At 44.0% G+C, this 23,786-nt stretch overlaps 2 protein-coding genes across 6 annotated transcripts in view; one reads left to right on the top strand and one right to left on the bottom strand.

Annotated features, from left to right (window-relative positions):
* Positions 1-100: 100 nt before the first annotated feature.
* LOC128303749 (RNA-binding protein 45) lies at positions 101-7,351 on the bottom strand. The gene is made up of 5 exons (XM_053040807.1): positions 6,853-7,351; positions 5,503-6,372; positions 4,860-5,440; positions 4,657-4,798; positions 101-3,483 (listed from the first exon to the last, which is right to left on the bottom strand). The coding sequence occupies exons 1-4, from the start codon at positions 7,052-7,054 to the stop codon at positions 4,724-4,726; spliced, it is 1,728 nt and encodes a 575-aa protein (XP_052896767.1). The 5' UTR covers positions 7,055-7,351; the 3' UTR covers positions 101-3,483; positions 4,657-4,723.
* Positions 7,352-7,996: 645 nt separating this feature from the next.
* The window catches only part of LOC128301585 (protein boule), a 54,166-nt gene continuing 38,376 nt past the window's right edge, over positions 7,997-23,786 (top strand). For 2 of the 5 annotated variants that reach the window (XM_053038151.1, XM_053038147.1), the window contains exon 1: positions 13,045-13,214. The gene's annotated coding sequence lies outside the window, so the exon portion shown is untranslated. Of the gene's footprint in view, positions 8,114-8,463; positions 8,483-9,506; positions 9,892-13,038; positions 13,215-23,786 lie in introns of those variants that run through there. The other 3 variants (XM_053038148.1, XM_053038149.1, XM_053038150.1) reach the window with 3 other exon arrangements.

Raw genomic sequence — 23,786 nt, 5'->3', positions numbered from 1 at the left:
AAGCCACTCCAGCACATCTAAAAGGACTTCCACGACAACCTAGCTCCCATCAATTTCTCAATACGCTCTTTTCCACATCAACCAAACGCAGATGTTCAGATATCAGTTGGTAAATATTGGCAATTTTTTATTTAAATCGTTCACGGCATGTCACTATCAGATTCGTTCACCCGAATCAAGCAAGTTTGATTATCGTCACCCGCTGTGTATTTACGAACGTAAACGCACGAACAAAGAAAAACAATCTTTAAAACAGATAAGAGTTGGATCGGATACACTGAGACTAAACGGTAGTTGAAAAAATTTCAAATAAAATTTAAGAAATTCGCTATGATCGCGCTTTCCGTACATTTGCAACTTTACACAATTAGGCAATTTTTTTCTTAAGCTGCGCACCGTAAAATCACACCCGACCCGCACGTGAATAATGCACCGATGTAGAGAGACTCGACCGCAGAGACTTACATTACTTACACAACTTACAAACTAAATGAACTAAAAACGAAAACTATAGCAATTCCGGCTCGCTAGCCTAGTACGCTGCTTATCATCTAAGGTGTGCATGGTAAAATGTTTGATACAATAACGAAAAAGAGAAGCAAAGCTAGGAGAAGCTAAGGCTGACATGCAATCCCGTGTAAGGTAACATCGGGACTCGCACTTTAAAATCAATATCCTTTCCTGAATCGTTTGGCGGCTGGAGTGAAGGGAATCATTATGTTAAACAGTACATACTCAAAAACAAATGGCAAACACATGATACTTATTTACTTCGCAACAAGCACTGCCCACACTAAGCTGATTCCAAGCGTAAAAGCTATAGTTGGTAAAGTCAATGTTAAAAAGGAGAATTATACAAAAGTGTGCAAATAGCGATCGAAGATGCTACACACCATCGTACACGAGGATTGTTGTTCATTCTAGTTTGCTAGATAAAAGGATAAGCATAAAGGTGCAAAAATCAAAGCAAAAGGCGCTATCCTAACCAGTACGCTATTATTCAATTGTATAGCTTTCAGCAAGTGATGATGGTTTTTGTTAGGACCATTTTGGCGATACGACGAAAGTTACATACTATCTCAACTTTACACTCTAGCTTTAGTCCTAATTGTAACAAGATTTGTTCGAATGGTACATGGTGACGGGAAATCTCAAACGTCCAGTGTGTGTCGTGTTCACTGTCTTTTGGCATTTACAAATCTCACAGTTGAGCATGAAAAGTTGGATTTGCTTGTGCGTAACTGAATCTCTTCATGTGTGTTGCTTTTTGTAAATTATTATACCACGGGTATACACAAAAAATGGTACTAACTAAAAAGCTTACAAACTAGGGGGCTATTCATCCGGAAATAATTGCTCTGTTTGTTCTCGCTCAAGCGGATATCGCATTTTCTACTCGTTTTGGATTTGCACATGTGCTGTGTGTCACTTCAGGCCTCGGTCTAATCGAGATTATTGCCCACCTCGGACAGGTTTGTAGAGTAGGGGAACGTTGTGTATTAAAGGTAAAATATGTAAGGAATTCTAGTTGGATATGGTATGGTGAGACAAACCACAGAATCTACAGTAGTAAGGTATGTGTCTCACTGTTACACACAATGCTCAAAAGCAAGGCCAGAAAGATCTTGACTACAGTGGTCTATCGCCTTGTACCGGAACGTTATAAACAGATTATGTAGCATAACCAGTACTGCGCCTTAAAGTGCGGGATCTAGTCAATGGGTTATATGGTGGTGGTACTTAGTCTGCACACATGCTCCACAATGCAAGATCATCTTCAACCACATTCAACCGCTGTACAAAAGCTCACCATCCTGTACATACACACACACACACGCGCACACACACGCACAAACAGCTGCTTTATACACTCCGCATTTCATGCCTTCTTTGTTTCAGCGTCAAAAGGATTAAACAAAACCATCTTCAGTACGGGATAATGTTACAACGAAACGATAGGCTAAAACACTCACTCAAAGCAAAAGTAAAAAATAGTGCCTAGCAGTAGTTGTCATGTATGCGGTCCTTCGAAACCGTAGCATTCCTTCCGTCGATCAGCCCCAACAACGAGAAAAAAACCCTGCCCCCTTCCCAATCAGTGTGTTTATGCGCCCGTACGTATGTCTCAGTCTTCAGTACGCTCCTCCATTCATGTCCGCAATTGCTTATGTCCACCGATTTTTTTTTCACACTCCCCCATACACACACACACACACACATTTACGCACGCACACAGAAGCAAGAAAAAGGAATGTCTTCGTTCGTCCTTGTTTGGTTTGTGAGTTGTGTGTGTGTGGGTGTGTGTGTTTTTTCCTCTTGTGCCCGGATCTTGCTATTTCGATTTGCGTGTCCCAGAGTTCCGGTGGAGTAGTTCCGCTTTCTAACGTGTCTGCACACCTCACCAGTTCCCAACGTACGTACGCTCCGTTCTCTTACAGTCCTACTTCGTTATTCTTCATCGGTTGCGTTACTATTTCGGTCTCAAGATATCAAGTACGGGTCGCAGTTCTGTGTCCAAAGCGTGCAGAGTTCAATTTTCGACCTTCCGGTAGCTTCACTCAGTATCTCTTCTTCCATCACGTCCCCGTTCCACTCATCCCGTCCAGCGTCGGTAAACGTTGTGGTCACGGTAGTCTTCCAGGCGTATGGGGTAGGCCACCGGTGGCCACCGATATGCCCCGTCCTGGCCCGTGTGCATGAGCGTGCAGAGGCAGGAAATGAAGGGGAAATAATGATGATGATTGCAATGATGGCACGGTAAGGATTGGTTACGATTGTGATGTTTAAAGTCCTGAATTTTTCTGCGTTCCGTTTCATTTGGGGTGGTGGGGGGTCGCTGTTTCCCCAAAATGCACGTGGGGCTTCGTTTCGTTCGTGCGGTCCTGTGCGGTTGCGGGACAGAAAGAGGAGAAGAGAGCGAAAGACAAGCAGAAAGATCTTCGTCCTTCCATCGATCCGTCCAGTAGAGATAGAGAGTGAGAGAGTGTGAAGGTATGGTCGGTGTGTAGCGGGTTTGCAGTAGTTACAGTAGGACAGGCGCACATCGTCACGTTCGGTTTTGTGGTTACTTTTCTTGGGTTGGAATAGTGTGATATCACGCGCATCATCGTGTCTTGGTGGATGTTTCTTTTTTTCTTGTGTGGTTTCTATGAATCAGATTTCTAATGTGTCCTCGCGTGCCGGGTTGCGTTATGTAGTATGCTGCGTTATTTTTTTCATTCATTTTCTTTTTCCTTTCTTGTCCAACCGTTTGCTTCGTGCACGTTCAGGTAGGTCCAGTTCTAGTAGTTGGTAGTGTAGGACTTCTGGAGGGTAACGCGGGTTTCCTTCATGTAGGCGTATGATTCAAGTAAAGTAAGCTAGGTATGCTACAGTAACAGTACCATTATCGTATGCTCGTTTAGTTCGGTTCTTTTTTCTCTCTCTCTGTACCGGTTTGTTCAGTGCGTCTCTTTTCTTTGCGTTAAATGTAGTGTATGAATTCTGTGGAAAACAAATTAGTTAGATGTGTTAAGAAAGTCAGCTAAAATTAATGTAACGAGTGCGTTAAAATGAAACTAAACGATAAAAGAAGAATACAAAACAACCATACGTAGAGCCGAGTTGTTGCGTAGATATCATAAGATGCAAGCTATTAAAAACATGTACAGCGAGCGAGCGTTTTACCTGCTATTCACGAAGATTACTCCACTTTACTTTACATACATGTGCGCGTCGACAGACGATTATGAAATATGAATTGATATTCTGTATATACTGAAGAACAAATAATACCAACCCAAATGAATGGATATAACTAATAACATATATAATTGGTCCTAATTATATGAGTATTGGTAAGTTGCAAACTTTCATGATGACATGAATACTTTCAACAACATTCTTCATCAGTTGATAAACAATGAAATAGTAAAAGTTTGTACAATGAGGGAATGTTAAATTGTTCGATGCTGGATGTAACATTACAAAGATCACGCCACTGTTTTTAGAAAATGTAAAAGATTTTCTTGAACAGAACAATAATGGCAATCAATCCATCAATCGACAAACATTCCTATTTCTTATTACAATCAGTTTAAAGGCGTCGAAAAAATGTCAAAATAGAAAATCTAATTGTTTAATAAACGAAATCATTGAAAATTGTTGTGTACTTGGTATTTTAAATATTCATACATCAAAGAAATGTTGTCTTATGGCAAAAAGCTAGGGCAAAGTTAACCAAAAAGTAGGTAATCCAAGACATTGATAGTTACTCCTGCCAAATTTTAAATTATTCTCTCAGTAAGAAAAAAGAGTGTACAAATTTATGTCCGCCACACTGTATATAGGACCTGTGCTTTGCACCAGCTGCGATCCACAAATATATCTTGGAACATATTCTAGCATCTTTGGAATATAGGATTTAACAATTCTTTGACGCAAATGTTCTATTGTAAGATATTCTTTAAACTATTTATCACACAGTTATCACAGATACAATTACATCACCACATCTGTACGGGTATGGAAGGAAAAATCGACACATCTTCCACATCCCACCCAATCATGCAAAATCCATCCTTTAACATCACCATTACTCCAACACAAACGGTTATCTTTCAGTCGTAAAAAATGAGCTAGTTAATAGGCACGGCACGAAAACGGAACGATAGTTACCTTGCATATAGACGCGTCACTGTACACATCTCATCTTCCACACATTGGCCCCATTGCTTTAGGTGAATTATTCGTTTTCCATGCGCTCGTCATGGCGCATCCTTTTCCTTCGATCATTACTGGGTTCCTCGGCTTCCAATACCTGCAACGAATCGGTAGTGTGCTGTAATCTGAAGTTGCTGGTCGGAAAATCCTTCACCCACCTTCAACCGGACGTTCAAAATGTCCACACCGTGCAGCAGCTTGATCGCTTTCTTCGCCGACTCCTCCGACGCGTACTTGGCGTACCCGCAGTTCTTGTTCGGCAGCAGATACACATCGATCAGATCGCCAAACCGGCAGAACGTCTGCTTCAGCACGCTCGTCGGCAGCGCCTTCGGTATGCAGACGATAAAGCAACGCTGGGCAACCTCGGCATTTGCGCTAGCCATCGGCTGCGGTGGCGGCAACGGCACGCTGCAGAACGCCGCCTCACGATCTACGGCGAAGGAACAGGAAGAAACAGGCGTGGTTAGCGGCGGTCCGGCACGTGCTATCAGTGCCGGATCGACCGGCATTCCTCCTCCCCGGTTACCGCCACCCATACCACTTCCGTTGAATGGTTCCACCGCACCGCCGACACCTCCGCCACCTCCGCCGCCGCCCATCGTGCCGACCGTTTCGTGTCCGAGCCGTATGATCAATCGCTCGCCCGGCGGATACTCGAGCCCGTGTATCTTGTCCCGTGCGTACATGGCCGACTGGCTGTTGTTGTACACGACCGTCGCCGTCACGTTGCGGTTGTCTGAATAAAGGGGGAACAGATCAATATGCGTGACGGGAATGTTGGCAGCATGTGGTACTTACTGAAATCGTTGTTAATCTGGCAATAGTCCAGCCCGGGAATGATGTCGAAAAGGCGCCACAACTGGTCCTGATTCAGCACGGGACTGCACAGTACGGTCAGCTTCGTTTCATTGCCGTTCGGGACCATCGCACTGTTCGCGCCCGCACCATATCCGCTGAACGCGCCAAAGTCGTTGCCACCGACGCACCGATCCACGCCACCGCCCACCCCCGACCGCCGATCGTTTCCACCCATCGCGGCAAAGCCCATCATGGCACCGGCCCCACCGCCACCACCACCTCCAACGCCGCCCGGCCCAACGCGACGGTCGTCGGTGAATCCGTTCGCGCTGTTACCGGCACCACCGCCGAACACACCGGCCCCGGCACCACCACCGCCACCACCAACTCCACCTCCACCACCGCCGCCGCCGCCACCACCACCACCGCCACCGCCAACAAAACCGCCAAAGTTCTCGTTCGACGAGACGGACGCGTTGCGCGGTGGCTTCGGTTCGGCAAACACCGCCTTATACTTGGGATCGCATCCCTCGAACGCCTGGGCCGCGTGCAGGAACCGCCCGAACTTGACGTACGCGAACCCCTTGCCCTCCTTCGTCACCTTGTCCCGGATGATGGTGACCAGATCGACCGTACCGTACTTCCCGAACTCCTCCCGGAGCGCATCCTCCGTCATGTCCTTCGGTATGATGACGAACAGCCGCAGATATTTTTCCTCCTCGTTCTCTGTCTGCTTGCGCGAACCTTGCTGCCGGTTCGCGGCAACAAGCACCTTGATCGGGCGCGTGTTGTCCCCGACGCATTTCCCGTTCATCTCCTCGAGCGCACGGGCCGCGTCGGACGTTTTTGCATACTTTATGTAGGCTACACCTACACGCGAAGGAAAGAGAGTGTGTTAAATTGGGACTTTTTTTTGCGAGTGCCGTTGTCAACAAAGGTAGGAAAAAGACGGCAAAAGCGTGTATGTCAAATGTAATCAAGCGGAGGGGTGAGTGCAAAATAGCGAATGTTTGAGTGTGTCTGTGCGCCTTTGAGGGTAGTGGCGCAAGCGAAAGCGAAAAGTGACAAAAGCTAGTTTAGGGGTACAATTTGGACCGAAACAGCACCCTCGTAATCCATTTGCTTTACGACATTGTAGCAGCAGTAGGCTTCACTTAGGGGTAGCCAATCGTTCTTCCATTTCATCGCTACGCGCGCACTAATGCTGCACGGTTTCGCACACCACCATGAAAATGCAACCCCTAAACACACACTCACACACACGCACACAGACGCGCTCGCACGCGTGCATAGAAACAATCTCTCACCCTCCCCCTCCCCCTCCCCTCACCCGTTAATGTTCGGTAATACCTTTTCCTTCGCCCGTCGACCGATCCTTGACGATCCATATTTCCTCGATGTCGCCAAACTTGTCGAAATGTTCGCGCAGATTTTCCTCGGTCACGCTCTTGCTGCAGATGATAAACAACCGTGACATCGGCGGCGTGTCGGCGGAGCTTTTCTCCTCGGTGAAATTGTTGCGGCTCGATCCGCCCGATCGCCGTTCTGCCATGATTGCGGTCCGCGTGCGTGGCCTTCTCCGAAACGGTGTATGAGGAACACGAATCCTACCGCACTCAATCCGTCTTCTGGCTGCACCTACTAGTCTTTTCGTCACACCAGCGCCTACTGCGCTTAGCTATCGCTACGTGCAACGCAAAGGGAGGGGGTTCGTCTCTTTGGAGGGTTGAACTTATTCTTCCCCTGCTTTCGTCGCTATTCGATAGTGTTTGTATTTTAACAATTCTCTCGTGCCTTACCAAGAAAGACACGGATTAATCTCACAAGAGGACGACACACAGGACACAGAAATGAACGTTTACATCACATCAGGAAGGGAACGTAACGAAAATACAAGCGCAGCGAAAGCCAGCCATCCAAACTTTGATCTCGCGTTGACAAATACTATGACAGCCAGCATGGGTTGCCGAAAGGGATGACAGCTACGCATAAAAACATATCACACTGGAATGTGGGCAACACAATTTGGTCAAAAAACTCTGTTTCTTTCCGTTTCCCAGCTAAATCATTAATCTCGTCAAGTTGAATGGTTTTGGAGTGATTTTTGTATGTTAAAATAGTTCAAACTTTCTATTCAATGGGTAAAACGTTGTCGAGAATTAGTTTTTCGTTTCCCTCGAAAGTTATGTCACTTCAAAAATGGTACAGTGATGGCAAATATGGCCCTTTTTGGAAACAGATTGCAAAAGAAATTATGTTATAAATTAAAACGAACCGTGTTTATGAATTCAGCAAAAAAAACACACAAGGAAAGCTGTGAAAATTAATTTTTGATTGAATTTCCACCAATAAGCAATCATAAAACCCAGCTGTCATTTTAGTGAGCCGCGATACGCGCCCTTCGTGCAACAATAGAGAAACAGAGAGTAAACAAACCCGCCGTGAGCATTCGTGGAAAGTGCACTCAGCTGTTCTTACATTGCCCTTCTGGTGTGCGACACGAAAACTCCCTGTGGCCTAATTTGTACGATTTCATTCGGAATTCAGCGGCCAAGTGTGATTCGAGGTGTAGCTTTCATTGTAGAAACGCTGTGTTGGTGCTTGAATTGTGGTAAAATTTGCCCTTAAACTCTACGAACTATCGTTTTTAAAGGGCCATGCATCGGAACCATTTCTCAGAATCGTCGATGTTTCTATCATGCTTTCGTTTGCTCGCCTCACCATGATGTGACACAATCCCTGATCGTGTGCTATCTCGCTTTCGTTCTCGCTTGTGCTCTTCTGCTCTGCATTTTATCGAGGTACACCAGTCCAACTCGTCATGTACTTGTCAAGTTTTCTTCGTCTAGGCACCGTGTCTTTGCTTGGCGAATTGTTCGAACTGGTGTAGTGAGAATTTGGATGTTCAAACAGTACTACGCACCATCTCCGTCAGCTGTGTCTTCCCCGTGTGTACGTGAAGTGCATTTGGCCAGCCTGAGTAGGTTTAAATCAACTTGTGACGGACTTTGTAGCAAAGAAAACGATTGGAGCGTGTTCGAAATATTTGACCAAAAAGTTGTTCAATTCTAAACGGAAGAAGTGTAGAACAATCGTCCAAACTGTACCTATATGTGCATGCGTATGTGAACCCCCATTGCAAAGAATGGCGGCAGCCGAATGAGCTGCTATTAGCTCGATTCGAGTCCCTATTTTTGACAGCACACGCCATCATTTTCCATTTCCCAGCGATGATGGAATTTAGAACTTGTGCATTATTTGCGTGATAATGTGTGTCTTGTGCGTGTTTCCTGTCGGCTACAAATTAACCAATTTCCACACGCACGCATCGGCCTGCGGAGTGAATTTTTGCCATGAGCGAACTTTTATCAGCATTTCCAATTCGTTTCGCTCCCTCTAGCGTACATCCACAAAGGCAGGTGCTTTCTCTTTCATTATACCCTCTAAGCGATAAAAAACAACCCTATCTTCATGTCATTGCATGAGCACGAAAGAGCGAGAGCGAGAATGCGAGTGAGAAGGAATCGGAAAAGAACAGAGAGTGAGTGGCGAGTAAAAATCAGCAACGGCGAGATTATAGGGAAAAACACTCACACATACAAAGCTTGCAAAAGGGAAATTCGAGAGGAATTTTCCGGTCTCTCTTTCTGCCGGTGCTGGCATCGTTCGTGAGTGGGAGTTTTGCTGTCACTTCCGTGCTGACACTACTCGGGAAAACGTGCGTGACACTGGCAAGTGCGTGTAGAAAAGAACGGCTGCTAAATACTTCTTTACACAAATTTTCCACCGTGCCACATTTATCGCAATAAAATCGTTATTGTGTGTGTGCTAGAATCGAACCGAAAAAAAAACCCGAATTGTGTGATAAAAGTGAAAAAGAATTAGAAACACAACATAATTTTGCTCCCTAGCTGTCAAACTGCACCTGACGGTTGCTTTTCTTTTCTTTTTCCTTCCCGTGCAGCAGATTAGTAATGGTCGTTTTCTTTCTTCCTTTACTACAGCGATCAAATCCTAGTGGCCCCCCGCCCCGTATCTGCTAGTAGTGGTGCTGTGTACGCGTGTGTGTCTGTGCGTTTTAGTGTGCTTGTGTGCGTATTAGTATTCGGTGCTAAAAGCCTCGCGTGCATTTCCCGTGTCTTCTTGCGCTGATTTCCCATCGAAAGAAAGAAAGCCCTTCCCCTCCCTCCCCTCAAAAAAAAAACGGAAGTGGCCGACGCTTGTGACGAGTTATCATAAAAAGAAACACATACAGAAATTGTTAATAATTTATAAAAGCGGGTAAAGCGAAGCAGGCTGGTGCTACTACCACTTCCGGTGCGCGTTTTCATCGCCTTCGCTGTCGGCCGTTCTTCCTGCGGTGTCCTTTGTGTAGCTTTCGAGAGACGAGTAAGTATTTTGCTCCTTTGTGTGCGTTACTGTTGAGATGTTATTATGTAAATAACATTACACACACACCTCCCTTATCAGGCAGCAACACCTTTCTGTAACGCATCCTTTTATTTATCGTTCGTTTGATTGTTTTTTTTTTTTTTTTGGTTTTTGGGTTTTCCTTCGAGGTTTATTCGATTTCCCACTTCTCCTATGCAAACATGTCCCAGAACAAAATACACATTGAAACCGATTTTTGAAACCATTACCCATTTGAGCAACCACCGTGTGCCCTTAAAGCTCAACCGTGACGGGAAGGGGATATTTACAAAGACGTAAAAACAACCGATTCATACCGTGCGCGAAAGAGGTTTACATGCTCCGATCGGTTTCCTCGGTTTGTGGAAAACAATAAGCAAAAAAGCCCATTAAAAGGTCCACCCTTCATTTGGGGTGGTTTCGGGGGGGGGGGGAGGACAGGTTGATGGGCCCCTAGAAGCAAGCAAAGTGTCGGAGTGTGTGCTTAATCGAGAGTAAATACATTTTGCATCGCTGAGAACATTTTAAACAACACTTAAGTCCCAGGTCCCTCTTCCCCCCACGAATTCTCATTGCCTTCCTGTGAAGGTCTTCGTTCGGTTTGCTCACACGGGCAGGTTCGGGAAATGGGGAATAAGGTTCTACTGCATCCTGGCGTTCTTTTTTACTTCCGGTTTTGTTTGTTTGGCAATTTGTTTGCCCAAGCCATCATGCCGAGCCGTATCAACCCCCCCTCCTGCCCATTGCCTTTACCTGTGCGTCTTTCAAGGTGGCAAAACGGCGAGGTCCTTCTTGGCGCATGTAACACACATTACCCGGGTGCAGTTAAACCTTGTAAAGTGCAAGGGAAGCGAATCCTTCTGCGAAACGAGAAGGAGAAGTTGGGGTTTGGTGGGAGGGAGGCAAGAACTTGCACAAACACACATACACACGTGCACACTCTAATGAGTTTTCTTGCCATTCTACCGGTTTATGGTTGTGCGGCCAGGGTGCTTCTGTCGCATTCCTTTCGTTCCCTTTGCGAAACGTTGTGCTAAATCGTTTTCCGCGATGCTTCGCGTGACCTCGGGTATGGAGGGCACCAGGCTGTTTTGGCACCAGGAACACACATAGCGCAAAGGGCTGTAGCATATGGCTGGTACGTGATGTCGCCTCTCGAATTACCGATACCAAAACTAGTTTCCCCCGGGGTTCGCTCCAGCGCCCAAAAGCCGCGCGCCGAAAAGTGCATCGGAATGATGATTATGCACGCGCGAAGCAATTTTTTGGATACACGGTCAACGGACGGCGGACAGAAACGCCGCACTGTAAGACGTCACAGACTGTTCTTCATGAAAACGGGGGGGTTTACTGATAAATTCAAATGTGCACCAGAACCACCGTGCTGTGGACCGTCTTTTTGTAGGCTTGACCGTGTAGCAAGAGCTGCAAAACATGGGAACGAATGTCAACCGATGCGCACGGTGTGTGCGAAAACTGTTTCTGCCTGAATTTCGGAGGGTGATCGACATTCTCACACTGCTTAAAAGGGGACTATGTGTGTCATCTGTGCTGGAAAACAAGGAGCTACTAATTGCTTTTCAATTGTGCGCCTTTCCGACGAGCAGACTGCTGGAAGCTGGTGAAGGTTTATTTTTTCTTGTTTGTTTGTCGTTTGGAAGCGTTGGATGTTTGGTTTTTAATTGTCCAGTTGTTGTCTCCCCGCAGACAGTCTATAAGTTTCCGTGTTTTTTTGTTGCTCTGGTAAAACCAGATACATCATATGATCGACGTCGGTTCAAATCGGCTGTGGAAAACTATTGCGGAAAGATTTTTCAATGCGGAAGAATTCTTCTTCACTTAATGTCAACTTGTACATCACTTGTACGTCAACTAGTCTTTGAGTATAAGCAAATAAGGATTAATATTCTTAAGGATTAAGGATTAACGATCATGACAAACAGTCCTTTGTAGAGATCTAGAGCCTCATCGTACATGTGGCTAAGTTGTGCATTACCGAATGTAGAATTTTAGTTGCAAAAGTCAGAACTTTTTTTCGCTCAACTCGCGCACATCTCTCCTTGAACATTCAGAAAGAATTGTAAAATTAGTGGCCTCCAAAATGCTTGTCCATTGAGATGCCCATATCCCGGTCATCTAAAGGACTTGATGCGCCATTGCTTCGAAGATTCATGAGTCGTTTGAGACTCGAATTCTGATTTGAATGACTCGCGAAAGAATGACAGTTCTCAAAAGATTCATCTAGCACAACACTACCCTCAACTATCCATTCAACTAGATATCTTCTATTGGAAATGTATCACAGATAGACAACTTTCCGATCGAATCAATCTTACGGCACCTTTTAACGTTGAATGCGCATCGTAAAAGGTGCAGTGAAATGCATCACGCCATTTAGCCAAATTAATCACATACGCTAATGGATAAGGAGATATGCTCTCCACACATATACACTTAAAATGGATTTCCTTCAAAGTGTGGTGACCTAGTTTCTTTGCGGGGTGCCTGTATCATCCCGTACAGTGAGAAAGATTGGTTATTGCATTCAATAAAAACAACACACACTCGTTGCATCGGAATTGGAATCTCAGCATTTTGGATTGAACGCATTGCCTAGGAGCTCTAAGTCTCCAATCATTTATCTAATCATTTATTTCAACTTCTTCACAATGAATCGAAGCTGGGCAATCACTTTACTGTTGTGCGGTGCAGAGTGTATTTGCGAACGAGAACATTGATTCCACCGTACAACGTCGTCTTCCTTCTCGAGTAGATGATGATAATGGAAGAGTCCTGCCTTTAACGGATCTGAATATCTGAAGGCTCGCTGTAAAACGCTGAATAAGTGCGCTGCCTCCGGGCAGCCCGTATCCTTTATTTTCGCTGCTTATGCTTCGGAATGTCAAATATGTGTGTGTTTTTTTTCTCTCTCTCAATCGTTGTGCGTTCGTGAGTTCCCTTTCTATTGCGATGGAGATTTTCAAGCGAGCGGGAGAGTGATAGATTGCGAGAGTATGAGCTACCGTCTAAGTAGCTCTCGCCCGTGTTGAAAGCCACTCACGTACGGGAGGCTTGCACGCATCGAAACCGACCGCTGCTCGTTTAGTACTCAGTCTGCCGTTGTATCGACCGTATTGTTGTTGTGCCGTGTCGCGCCTTGTCTCCTGACATACCAGATCAATTCTGTGTACGCGTGTGTGTGTGCGTGAGTGAGTGTGTGTGTGCATGCGCGCAGGTGCGTGTAATCTTTTTAGTGTACAGCCTTACCCAGCGGTTGTACTACAGCCAACGCGCTTCCCTAGGTGTGTGTCCACGGTATTTTCACTTGTTTTTTTAGGGAGTCTAATTTCGATACTGTGGGGGTGGCGCAAATGATACGTTTTTTAATCGAAATATTGCACACTTGACAGCTTTTTAGGGCAGTCCCTGTTGACCAGCAGCAGCACAAAAATGTTGTGCACTGTGCTTTGTTTCCATCGCTTTTTTGTTTTTGCTATTCCTCTTGACAAATTGTGAACTTTTGCGTGGGCTGTTCTTCTGGATGTGTCGCTCCGTGAGTGTGTGCGGGGATCACGGAACGGTGCGTTACTAGCTTTTGTCATTGCCATAAACGTGATATAAAGAAGGCGTTATTCTATTATTTTTTTTTATTTATGCAGTCTCGATCGTGGTGGATGATGAGCGTGTGTGACGAAAGATTACATAAAGAAGGCTAAATGTGACCAAGGAAAAAATATTGAACCTATTTATCTTCACGAGCAAATGTCAAAAGCAGTGCCATTTTCCGACTTGTTCGACTCGTTAATAGTAGAAATTAGAACAAAAAATTATAATTGAATTGCAAAAACCATTGAAAACAGACAGATAATAATAATAGAGCGAGAGGATATTAATTAACGTAACCTTAGCCTGCGGGTGACAAATTAATGCGGAAGTCACGAAACAAAACCTTTTCTTCCAAATCTTCGTAAAAAACAAACCTCACACAATGTGGAGCAAAAGTGAGAGTGTAGTTTGGAGCATGCAAACACATAAAAACATCTTTACAGACGGAAACATCACTTTTAGCCATCTGAGATTGATTTTTGCTGCCCTATTTGGAAGCTTCCAATCGCCAATCATAGCCTACTCGATATCGAGAAGGAGGAAACATTTTAATAATATCCGCAAGCCCTCCCCCCGGAAGTGTGATGCAAGTGTGTAACAAAACGGCAACAAAACGGTTTCCTGGCATGTTGTGTATTGGTTCGTTTAGTGCGATGCATCGGATGCGTTAGCGCCAAGTGTAGCAACATCAGCGGCAAGCTTTCCTTTTCGCTCTCGCGATCGTTTTCTTCTTTTTGCTGTTTGGTTTGTGCCTGGTGGTTTTGTTGTTTGGCTCAGGTGAAAGTGAAGTAGTGTACGAGCGCGAACAAACGACATCGCAGCAGCCACCATCTCAGTGTGTCATGCGTTTTGTATGTGTGGTTTTCTTTTTGTGCTAGTGGAGATGAAGATAACAGAAACTAGCGGAAAGCGAATTAAAAAAAACGCAATAACCCTTCACGCGGAATATATGAGTGAATGTGTGTGTTTGTGTGGATGAGAACATGTGTGTTTCTATGGTGAGCTCGTGCGCGTTCCACACACCTGTCCAGAGTTTTTTTTCGTCACATTGGCAGCAATTGTGTGGTCACGTTCGACTTGAAGCCCTTTCGTACTATTATTGCACTCTTACCCTGAGCGTAACATTTGCTAGAAGTGTATTTTATATCTTCCCACATTCCCGCGCCCATCTTAGGTTCAATGTTGTCCCCATCGCGCTTCCATTTCTGATCATTCGCTTCGCTCTACTACTACGCTACTCCGTTTGTCACCACCACCACTGTTGCACCCTCGGGTATACTACTAGAATTGAAGCTTAGGAAGCGACAAGCATCGCGGCCGGTTGCGTGCAGCGTGTGTATTTGTCGCGTGCGTTGCCCGCACACCTTACCAATACACCGTACCGCCAGTGCTGTATACAGTCGTGGTGGCTAGCATTGAAACTAAGTGCTTTCAGCGCCATGTGCATTTTATTGTCGCGTTTTTGGTGTAAAACAACATACAACAAAGAAACGGACCACATTCCCTACTGGCAAGTAAGGGAACGGTTAAATTTTGGTTTAAAATCTAAGGAAATCAAACTTGTCATGCACCTGTCGAGGGACAAAGTGTCCGCATGGGGGACACTTGCTGCACAGGATGGTGAACATGATGACGGCAGGCGACGACAGCAATAAAGAGTGCCAATACCTTTAAAATGAAGCAATGCCGCTTTGAGAAAGGAAAATAGAAAAACAGACAGTGTTAAAAACAACACAAATACCGCACAATTGAATAGCAAAAGGCTGTTAGTGGTGCGAAACTGGCCAGGGTTGTATTGCGGGGATTCTTTTGCATATGTTTCAACCCTTGGATGAACAGAACGATGAAGAGGATGTAAATGTTTTTTTGAAATGAAAATTTTGGTTTTGAAGCATTGGCTTGGGTAAGTTTAAATACTCTTCTGGGATGTATTCCCTGCTGGGAATCCTTACCAAATCTTCTCAACATCTAGTGTTGTTTTTGGGAGTAAAACAATCCTGAGATGCCGGAGTAAAACAATACACCTAATGTTACATTCACAGGCTAACTTGGCTAGCTTATGTCTATGGCAAGCCAGCATTGGATAAGCCAATAAATAACAAACGCATACAGAAAAGCTAGTTGAAAGTTTCATCTTGACTTCGACCTTTAAAGCTGAAAAATGAACCATTTCTTATTGCAAACATAATTATTTAAGAAAAGTACCAAAGTCTAGGAGGATTTTAACAAAATTGCTAACATAGAAACATTAGTAATTAGTAATTTATAATAAACAATCCCATTTGCCGGCACCACAACCTCAAAGGTCCTGTCGGTCTGTCATTTCTGGCTCTCTTTGATTTTATTTACCCATAGTTGGATCTTGACACTCGTTTTTTAGTATATTAATGAAGAAAGGTTAATTTTAGTGAAACCATTTTAATATGCAATCGTTTATTTAAAACATTTATATTTTTAGTACAGTTGCAAATAACCAATATTTAGATTAAAAATATTTAAAATTGGCATTCAAATTAAAAGCTACCATCACCAATATGCGCTCGTCACCGATGCTCGATTACTTAAAAATGGTAAATCGTTCATGCCCTTCTTGACCTTTCCTTGATTAGTTAACTGGCAGCTATATGAGCACAACCCTCGAAGGGTTTACATTCATCATTTCCGCCGTGTGGTCCATGGCGTTCCGGGTGCTGTTGTTTTCGAATTCAGTGTGTGCGATCTTGATGTGATGTCTTATTATTGTGCGACGATTTGGTCGCGCGTTGTTCTTCCACGTTCGCCAACCAACACCGGCCAGCCCTCTGCGTTCTGGTGCAGCGCCTGGGTCGGTTACCCCCCTTAATGCTTTTTTTTTGGTGTCAACCGAAAACAAGCGAATCGCCAGCACCTATTTTTAAAAATGAAATTAGCCATAAAAGCGTGGCAAGCGCGAGTGTACCTCGGATAAAGTGTAAAGTGGCTGGCTTGCGGCCGGCTGGGAGTGCTGCCCGCTCTTGAAGATGCCGATGAGACACAAACAACACCAACGAGCGGAGCTGGCAGGAAGGCGGCTGATGAAACATGCCACTGATGATGAGACAATCGGACGATGTGTGTATGTGTGGGGAGGCGTTTTTGTTTTTTGGGTTCCACTAGTGTGCGATGTCGCGAGATCGAAGGGCAATCTTGGGGTACACAATGGTGGGCAATTTAGGCAACACAATAGACCCCCGAAGGTGGTGGTCGATCAGCGAAAACGTCGGTGGGATGGAATTATGTTTTTCTTTTCTCGCTGTTTTGATTCACCCAATCCCATCCGGCGACAGTCACATGCGGGTGATTAGAGCACCGAGAGAGCGTAGGTTTTGCTTGGGAGAAGTGAAACGATCGCAAAAAAGATAGTGCGTGTCGAATAGGACAGATATCGAGCGAGCGAGAAAGAATGGAAAAGAGAGAAAAAACTGCAAAGTGTTTGCATGGAAATTATGAGCGTATGATGCATTTTCATCTGCGAGAATGCGTGAGTTCTCTCCCGTAGTAGACACTCACAGGTGTTAGTGAGCGAGCTAACGAAAGACGGAATAGACAGCTTGATCGAAAGAGAAAGTATCGCTGGCTGAGTGACGTTTGCGTTGAGTGCCCACTTCGGGAGCTTCTCCGCTCTTTGACTCGTGCTCGCAGGAAAATTGATGCTGTTTTTCCGCTCTCTCAGTTCGAAAATTTTCCGCTAGTGCACTTTTCGAATTCTCCTAGATAAGCACATTTTCCGAGATGGCGAGAACAAGAACAAAAAAGAAAAACAACTACGAGCAACTGACTAATTTTGCGTTGCTTTTTTGGTGAACGATTTCGCTTGCCCATTTTATATATTATCCTTTCCAAACTAATGATAACTTTTCGCCCGGGGAATAAAATCCCCTGGAAAATGTAATTTTTAAATTAGATTCACATTTTATTTTCATTAAATTAAATCTCCCCCACAAGCACATACAACACCGAGCGAACGGCGTTATGGAACGTTAAATGCTAAATGCCTCGTTTGGCTGTAACTCAGCTTGTTCTAGCTGGTTGAAGCCTTTTTTTTTGCTCCCAAAGCGTGTACGCTTTCCCGCAAGCTATCATCCGGAAGGCTAACTTTTTGGCCAAACTTTCCGGAAACTATGCGATAGCTTGCTCAACCTTCCACCCTTTGTCTCTCTCTCTGTCTCTCACCCTCTAGTCTTATATGTTCTGAGTTTCCATCCGAAAACACACATGGGGTAAAGCACAATCCGATATTGAAATTCCACTAGCAGGAAAAACGTTTTCATCCGTATGAAAATCCGGTTACCACCATCCGGGTTTGCCGTGTGTAGGAAGGATGAAAGGGAAAAAGGGACATTCCCGCTTCCAGTCGCTGTGCAAATGTAGAACAGCGTCGCGGCGGCGATAAGTGAAATCTCACCGGAGTTTCTCCACAGGACGGTAGAGAACCGACACCGTCGAACCACCGTCTCCTCGATGGTAAGTCGAACGGCGTCCGGCATTGAAGACGTCTGTGAGCATTATGTAAAATTATGCATTTTATGCAATTACCGTCCCACATCGTTACCGTGGCACATGCTCTCAGTAAACGGCTCGTGCCCCGGTGGAACGTTACCCAGTAATAATTAAACGATCGTTTTCTGGTTCCGAGCGGTCGTCTCAGCTTGACTTTTGCCGGGTGTGTACGCTTTTCTTAACTGCTGGTGCAGAGTTTATTCAGCAAACCGTTTGCGATTAGACTTTTTGATCATGCACACGGAGTATTGATTGGATTCCGAGGTATGACTAGGAGTTTGGTACTGATATATATATATATATATATATATATATATATATATATATATATATATATATATATATATATATATATATATATATATATAGCTGTGTTATTTATTCAAAATTTATAAGTAGAAAGATCCAATGCTTTTTGGCAATTGTGTTGGTGTTCTTATTTGTGTCGCTAGATAGCGAAACACCCAACTCTCCCCACTTTTATCAACGTTCTGTAAATTGCGAACACAAAATGGGCAATGAACAACATATCCTTAGCGTTTGACATCTTACCAAACGACGCTACAATATACGACTTTTAGCACAATTGAACAGCAATGAAGTGTATCATCAGACCGTCCCAGGCATTGTGTAACTGCTTCATAATCGGTCGAGGATGCTTCGTTCGTGCTACGGCCGAACATAACCTACATTGCTCCATCTCTCGAACGCTGACGCTCTCCGCACAAAATCTGTCCTGTTTTCTCCCGCCTGTGCACGCGTATCCTAATAGTTTTGCTACTGGCAAACCGTGTCATTTCCACGGAGCATACGGACAGAGCGCACCGGGGCCAAATACGCCGTTCTAATCGATATTTTCTCAATGGTCCAAGATTGGTACACGACCGAATTCTGCATCCATCAGCAGATGGTTCGCTACGCCCAACTGCTCCGTCCGTTAGCGTTATGGTCCGGAGTTCGGAATCGCAATGGGAAGAACGGTTGTGACTTTCGCAGGGAGGCGGTGATTTGTTTTTATGTTTCATTTTTCGGCATGGCGCACAACAGAGAACGCAGAACGCAGGTGCACCACGAAACCCGTGGTAGTAAAATACATTGACAAAATTAATTACAATCATCGACATAAAACTGGCATCGAACGGCTGGGTGAATTCTTGTTTACAATAAACTTAAAATTACTGATAATGGCTTGAGTGGGGCCACCCCATGCGCGCTGTTATCACAAATGATTTTCTATTCTTCTCGCAACGAATACTTTGATAAGAGGAGATTCCATGGCGGGATACTTTTTGAATCGCGTGTCGCACTGTGGAACATATCTTATCGCCCAAACACTGATGATAACGGCATAATCCTGAAGGGTTGATTAAAGTTGTTTACCGGCAATTTTTATCATCCCCTTCTCTCGAGCGCTCGCTGGTTTTGGAATGTTGATTATTTTAAATTTCCATTTGTTTTTGCATCAATCTTTCTATGTCTGATCCTAAGGATTGCAATTGATCTTTATGCCAATTTACTTAACTTGTATTGTACTGAATGAATCATTTGAAAAGATTCACTCATATGAATTTTTAATCATTACGTAATTCTAAACAGAAGTCGGTTCTCAAAAGATCCTTAGATCAATGGCGGATCAAATCCTGCATTTCTAAAGATAGAAAAGGGTTTGCTGAAGATGCTATAATACTTTACCGTACGTAAATTGTGATTTATAGCAGTGTCCTTTAAAGATTATAGCAAATACAGAAATATACATTTTAAAATGTCTTCCTCCTCCTTAATATTCTAATGCTAATAAGCAACTAATGCAAACTAAATATTAATTAAAATCCGTGCTCAAAACCCTCTCACGCCATCTGGCGGTGAAACAGTAGTGTCGCTTAGAAATACAAAATCTTGCGATCCTTAATTCCAACCAGAATCCAACCAAAGTTCATGCCAGCCATGCATAAATTTCATTAACCGCGGGAAAAGTACATTCCCCGAAAATGAATTAATTCCGTACTGCTTAATCCGGCATCTGGAGTGGCATGATTTGTCGCCGAGAATTAAGTGCAATTACTCACTGGCTTGTGCATGGTGGAAAGGAAAAGTTCTTCCCTTCCCTGGCGCTTATCTTTTATCTTTTGTCTGCTTAAATGAAAATTTGTTGTACTTTTCCGTCCGGCTTGTTGAACGTTGCGAATTAAATCCTTTGCGCGAAGAAGCGCTTCGAAAGCTTCGCAAGATTTAGTGCCGGGACAGATTGAAGCTCAATGCCCACAGTAACAGTTAGCTGTCTTCCGGGAATATATCGTTCGTTTAGTATTTCCACTAAGGAAAGGAGAATTGCTAACGCTTTAGTTTCTTCCTCTCACAGCTTTACGTATTTTATTAGCTAAGGAAGGTTGTATGTACTTTTGCAGTAACAGAATTACTTTTACATGCAGCTGTTAAAAGAAGTCATCGTACTTGATGTGCAATTGATGATGGGCATTTGCAATTTTTGCTGAGCCGTAATGAGGAAAAGAAAGCAACCAGAACAGAGGATGTATACAGTTTGAATGTATTTTTTTTTATGAAGACAACACAAAAAAAAACAATAGGGAAGCAAATGATGCGTACTGTGGTGTGATTGTTTTTCCGCTCATTTTCCGTGCTTCCTCTCGAGCCACACCCGCACACTTCGCCTTTCTTTCTGTCCGCACACAGCACCGTTTCGTTTCGCTTGACAAACGGTGGACGACGACAGGGCAGGGCATGATAATCACTTTTTGGTTGATTTTCCGCCCGAACACAATTAAAAATAGCCCTCTCCGCTGAGCACATCGCATTGCAGTTCTCGGTACGGACTCTAGTGCTGCACGACGCTGTAGCAAATAGTGGTGGAGGAAATGAAAGTGGTTTCTTTTAATTCTATTTTGTGGCTAGCGGAGCAGCCGTGCCTCGCGTGCGAACACGCGGGACATGCTGCTGCTGCTGCAAGGGTGCCGAAAGGATAAAGAGATGAACAGAGAAGGTAACAAATTAAAGCATCACAAGAGTCAGAGATTGAGTTCGGTTAAAAAGCAAAAAAAAAAGTGAGGAAAAAAGCAAGCAAATGTAAATTGCACAAACGTAAGAAGATGGGATGGGTTTGCAAGTGGTGAAACAATACACAAAAAAAGGAAAATAAAAAAGAAAGGATTGCAAAAATATCAAGCAAATGCGGGATTTTTTTTTCGGGGGAGCCAGTGTGTGCCCCTTCTGTGCGGGTGTTCTATGGCGGTTGTGGCGAACACTGCCTGTAACTGTAACGATCAAATTAAGTGATGCTCTACGGTGCATACAGTTAAAACAATCGCAACGTGACGGTGGCAGCGTGTACTTGTATTTCCTCACTGTTTGCGGCTCATCTCCGTGCGACACGCGTCACCGAAAGATTGTTTGCGCGATGAAACGTGTATCATCTCCTTAGAATACACTTCAACCGGTGCGTCCCAAGAAGCGACACACACTGGCTCATCGGAATGTGATGAAAATTGGCTGAATTTAAATTTCAACCACAAACACCACACACACACACGAACACAACACCTTTCTTTCTCGTGCGCGAATTTCGGTGTGTGCAAATTTGTTTAATTCAACTATAATGACACATTTTTTGGCTCGTTTAAGCAAGCTAGCGTAAGAAAGCGAACGAAACATTTTCCGCATTTCTTCGCACAGGGGACGAAGCGAGTCTCGAAACACCGGGGCCAGACATATGCTAATGAGATTTTTGAAATTTTATTTAATGTTTTTTTTTGCGTAAAAATATGTTTGCGCTTTCGATGGAGGGTCTCTTTAATATGAGATGTGAAATTAATTTAGTACCAAAAAGAATAAATTATGGCCTTTTTTGATTTAGTTTATCATATTTTTAGCGGCGAATAGAAAGGATTTCCACGACAATAAGAAGATTTGTTTTATTATATATTTTATAACTGGCGTACTACTCAAAATAGTTCGTCGATGTCACTTATTGGATCAAAAATAGTAAATAATAAAAATAAATGTTATATTCTTATTAATACAGAGTATGATAACGCCTGCAGGTAACGCCATGCAGTAGCTTTAGTATCTTTTTTAGGTACTTACTGAGTGGTTAGGAAGAACGTTGATTGGCTAGTTTATCATCAGGACGCGAAACAATTATTACCCGTAGCATTTTTTGCTTCCATAACATTCCGTTAAAAGAGCAACATTTCCTACCAAGCCACATCCGTTCAAACTTTATCCCATTCATCACAAACGGAAGCCTCGCTTTTGCCACTGAGCCACCGGGGTTGAGAAAAGGTTTCGCTTCCTACCCGTGTGGTCATATCTGACCTTCAACATTCATTACGACTTTTATCAGCTAACGTTGGTTATCGTCGCTTGATTTATGTCGGAAAATTGTTCACTTAATTTGATTGTTTTTAAAACTGCTGAATGAAAAAGACCGTATGTAAGGAAGAAGGAGAAAGAAGACTAACTTTGGACGTGTTTATTAGCTGTATTTTGTTCGAAGTTCTTATTTCATTTGGAGCTTTTCATTGTTGACTTGGTAGTTGTGACCAGTTGCCGAATTTGTATTGAATTAATATTTCACGTTAGCATCTTTCAATTATATTTAAACATCTTCACAAACTGTTGATGGCCCCGCATGACTCATCGGTGAAGAAATTACGCCGGAAGCGTTAAGTTTCTGCACGAGGAACCAAACGTTTGTCAGCCAACTTTCATCGCACTTGATGATGATGATGGCCGCGAATAGAATGAACCTGTTCAGGCGACATGGGGTGTCATGCTCAATGCCGGGAAATGAATTGCCACAGCTGATGACGACAAACTGCGGTTGCGTTGCCGGGAAGCTGAAGCTTTCGCACTCTAGCCGACCTTAAGTCACTCACCTCAACCACCCCACCGACGGTTGTGACGATCGTGTGGCACTCCTGCTATGATCTACGGTACAGGGCAAATCCCCGGAGTGTTGCGAAACGGGGACGGACGGCAAAATTTCTCCTCGCGGCCAAAAGCGACCTGTCCGCGCGGTTGTTGTATAGCGTCCGCGAGAGGTGGTTGGTGTGTGATCCGGTTTTTGGTTTTAGGTCGCGTCGCGTACACCAGCAGTTACCAGCAGAGAGAATGGGCTGCCGTGCGTGGTGCTGCGTTGTAGAAAGGGAGGGGGGAGGGCTCGAAGTTAGGTACAGATTAGGTTGGTTGATTTGAAGATTTTATCAAGAAGGTACAGTATGGTGCAACTTTTATCGCTCAGCACCATTGCTTACCAATTACAATGTGGTGCTAATTACTCGATACATTTATTATTTCGCGACATACACCAACCTTGAATGCCCTTCCAATATTTGCCCTCGTTTTTTTGCCAGTTTGTTGGTAAGACTTAACTTTTTAAATTTTTTAATGCGTTGTTTAAGTATCGACATTAAATAAAATTAAATGTTTGCCAAAATATCAATGGTTTTTCACAGGTCTTCAGTGTATTGAATTATCATTAGTGAACTTTTACGTCAAAACCCGAGAGTTGACAGATAAAGTCTACCCAAACCGCATTGCCTTAGTACGGGTTTTTTCATGCATAATATAAGTAGGTACTTATAAGAAGTAATTTTGGTATTATAATATCCACTGTGTACTATTAGTACACTGCTAATATTAGTGCATAGTTCAAACGATAGATGGCGCTCGAAGATCGCGACCCAAACAAGCCAGAAACGTATGGATTTGGTACCTGGAACGATTAATGTGCT

This window comes from Anopheles moucheti, chromosome 3 (assembly GCF_943734755.1).
Source record: "Anopheles moucheti chromosome 3, idAnoMoucSN_F20_07, whole genome shotgun sequence".
NCBI classification, from domain to species: Eukaryota; Metazoa; Arthropoda; class Insecta; order Diptera; family Culicidae; genus Anopheles; species Anopheles moucheti.
The sequence above is the reverse complement of the archived record's forward strand: the minus strand, read 5'-3'. Positions and strand labels throughout refer to the sequence as shown.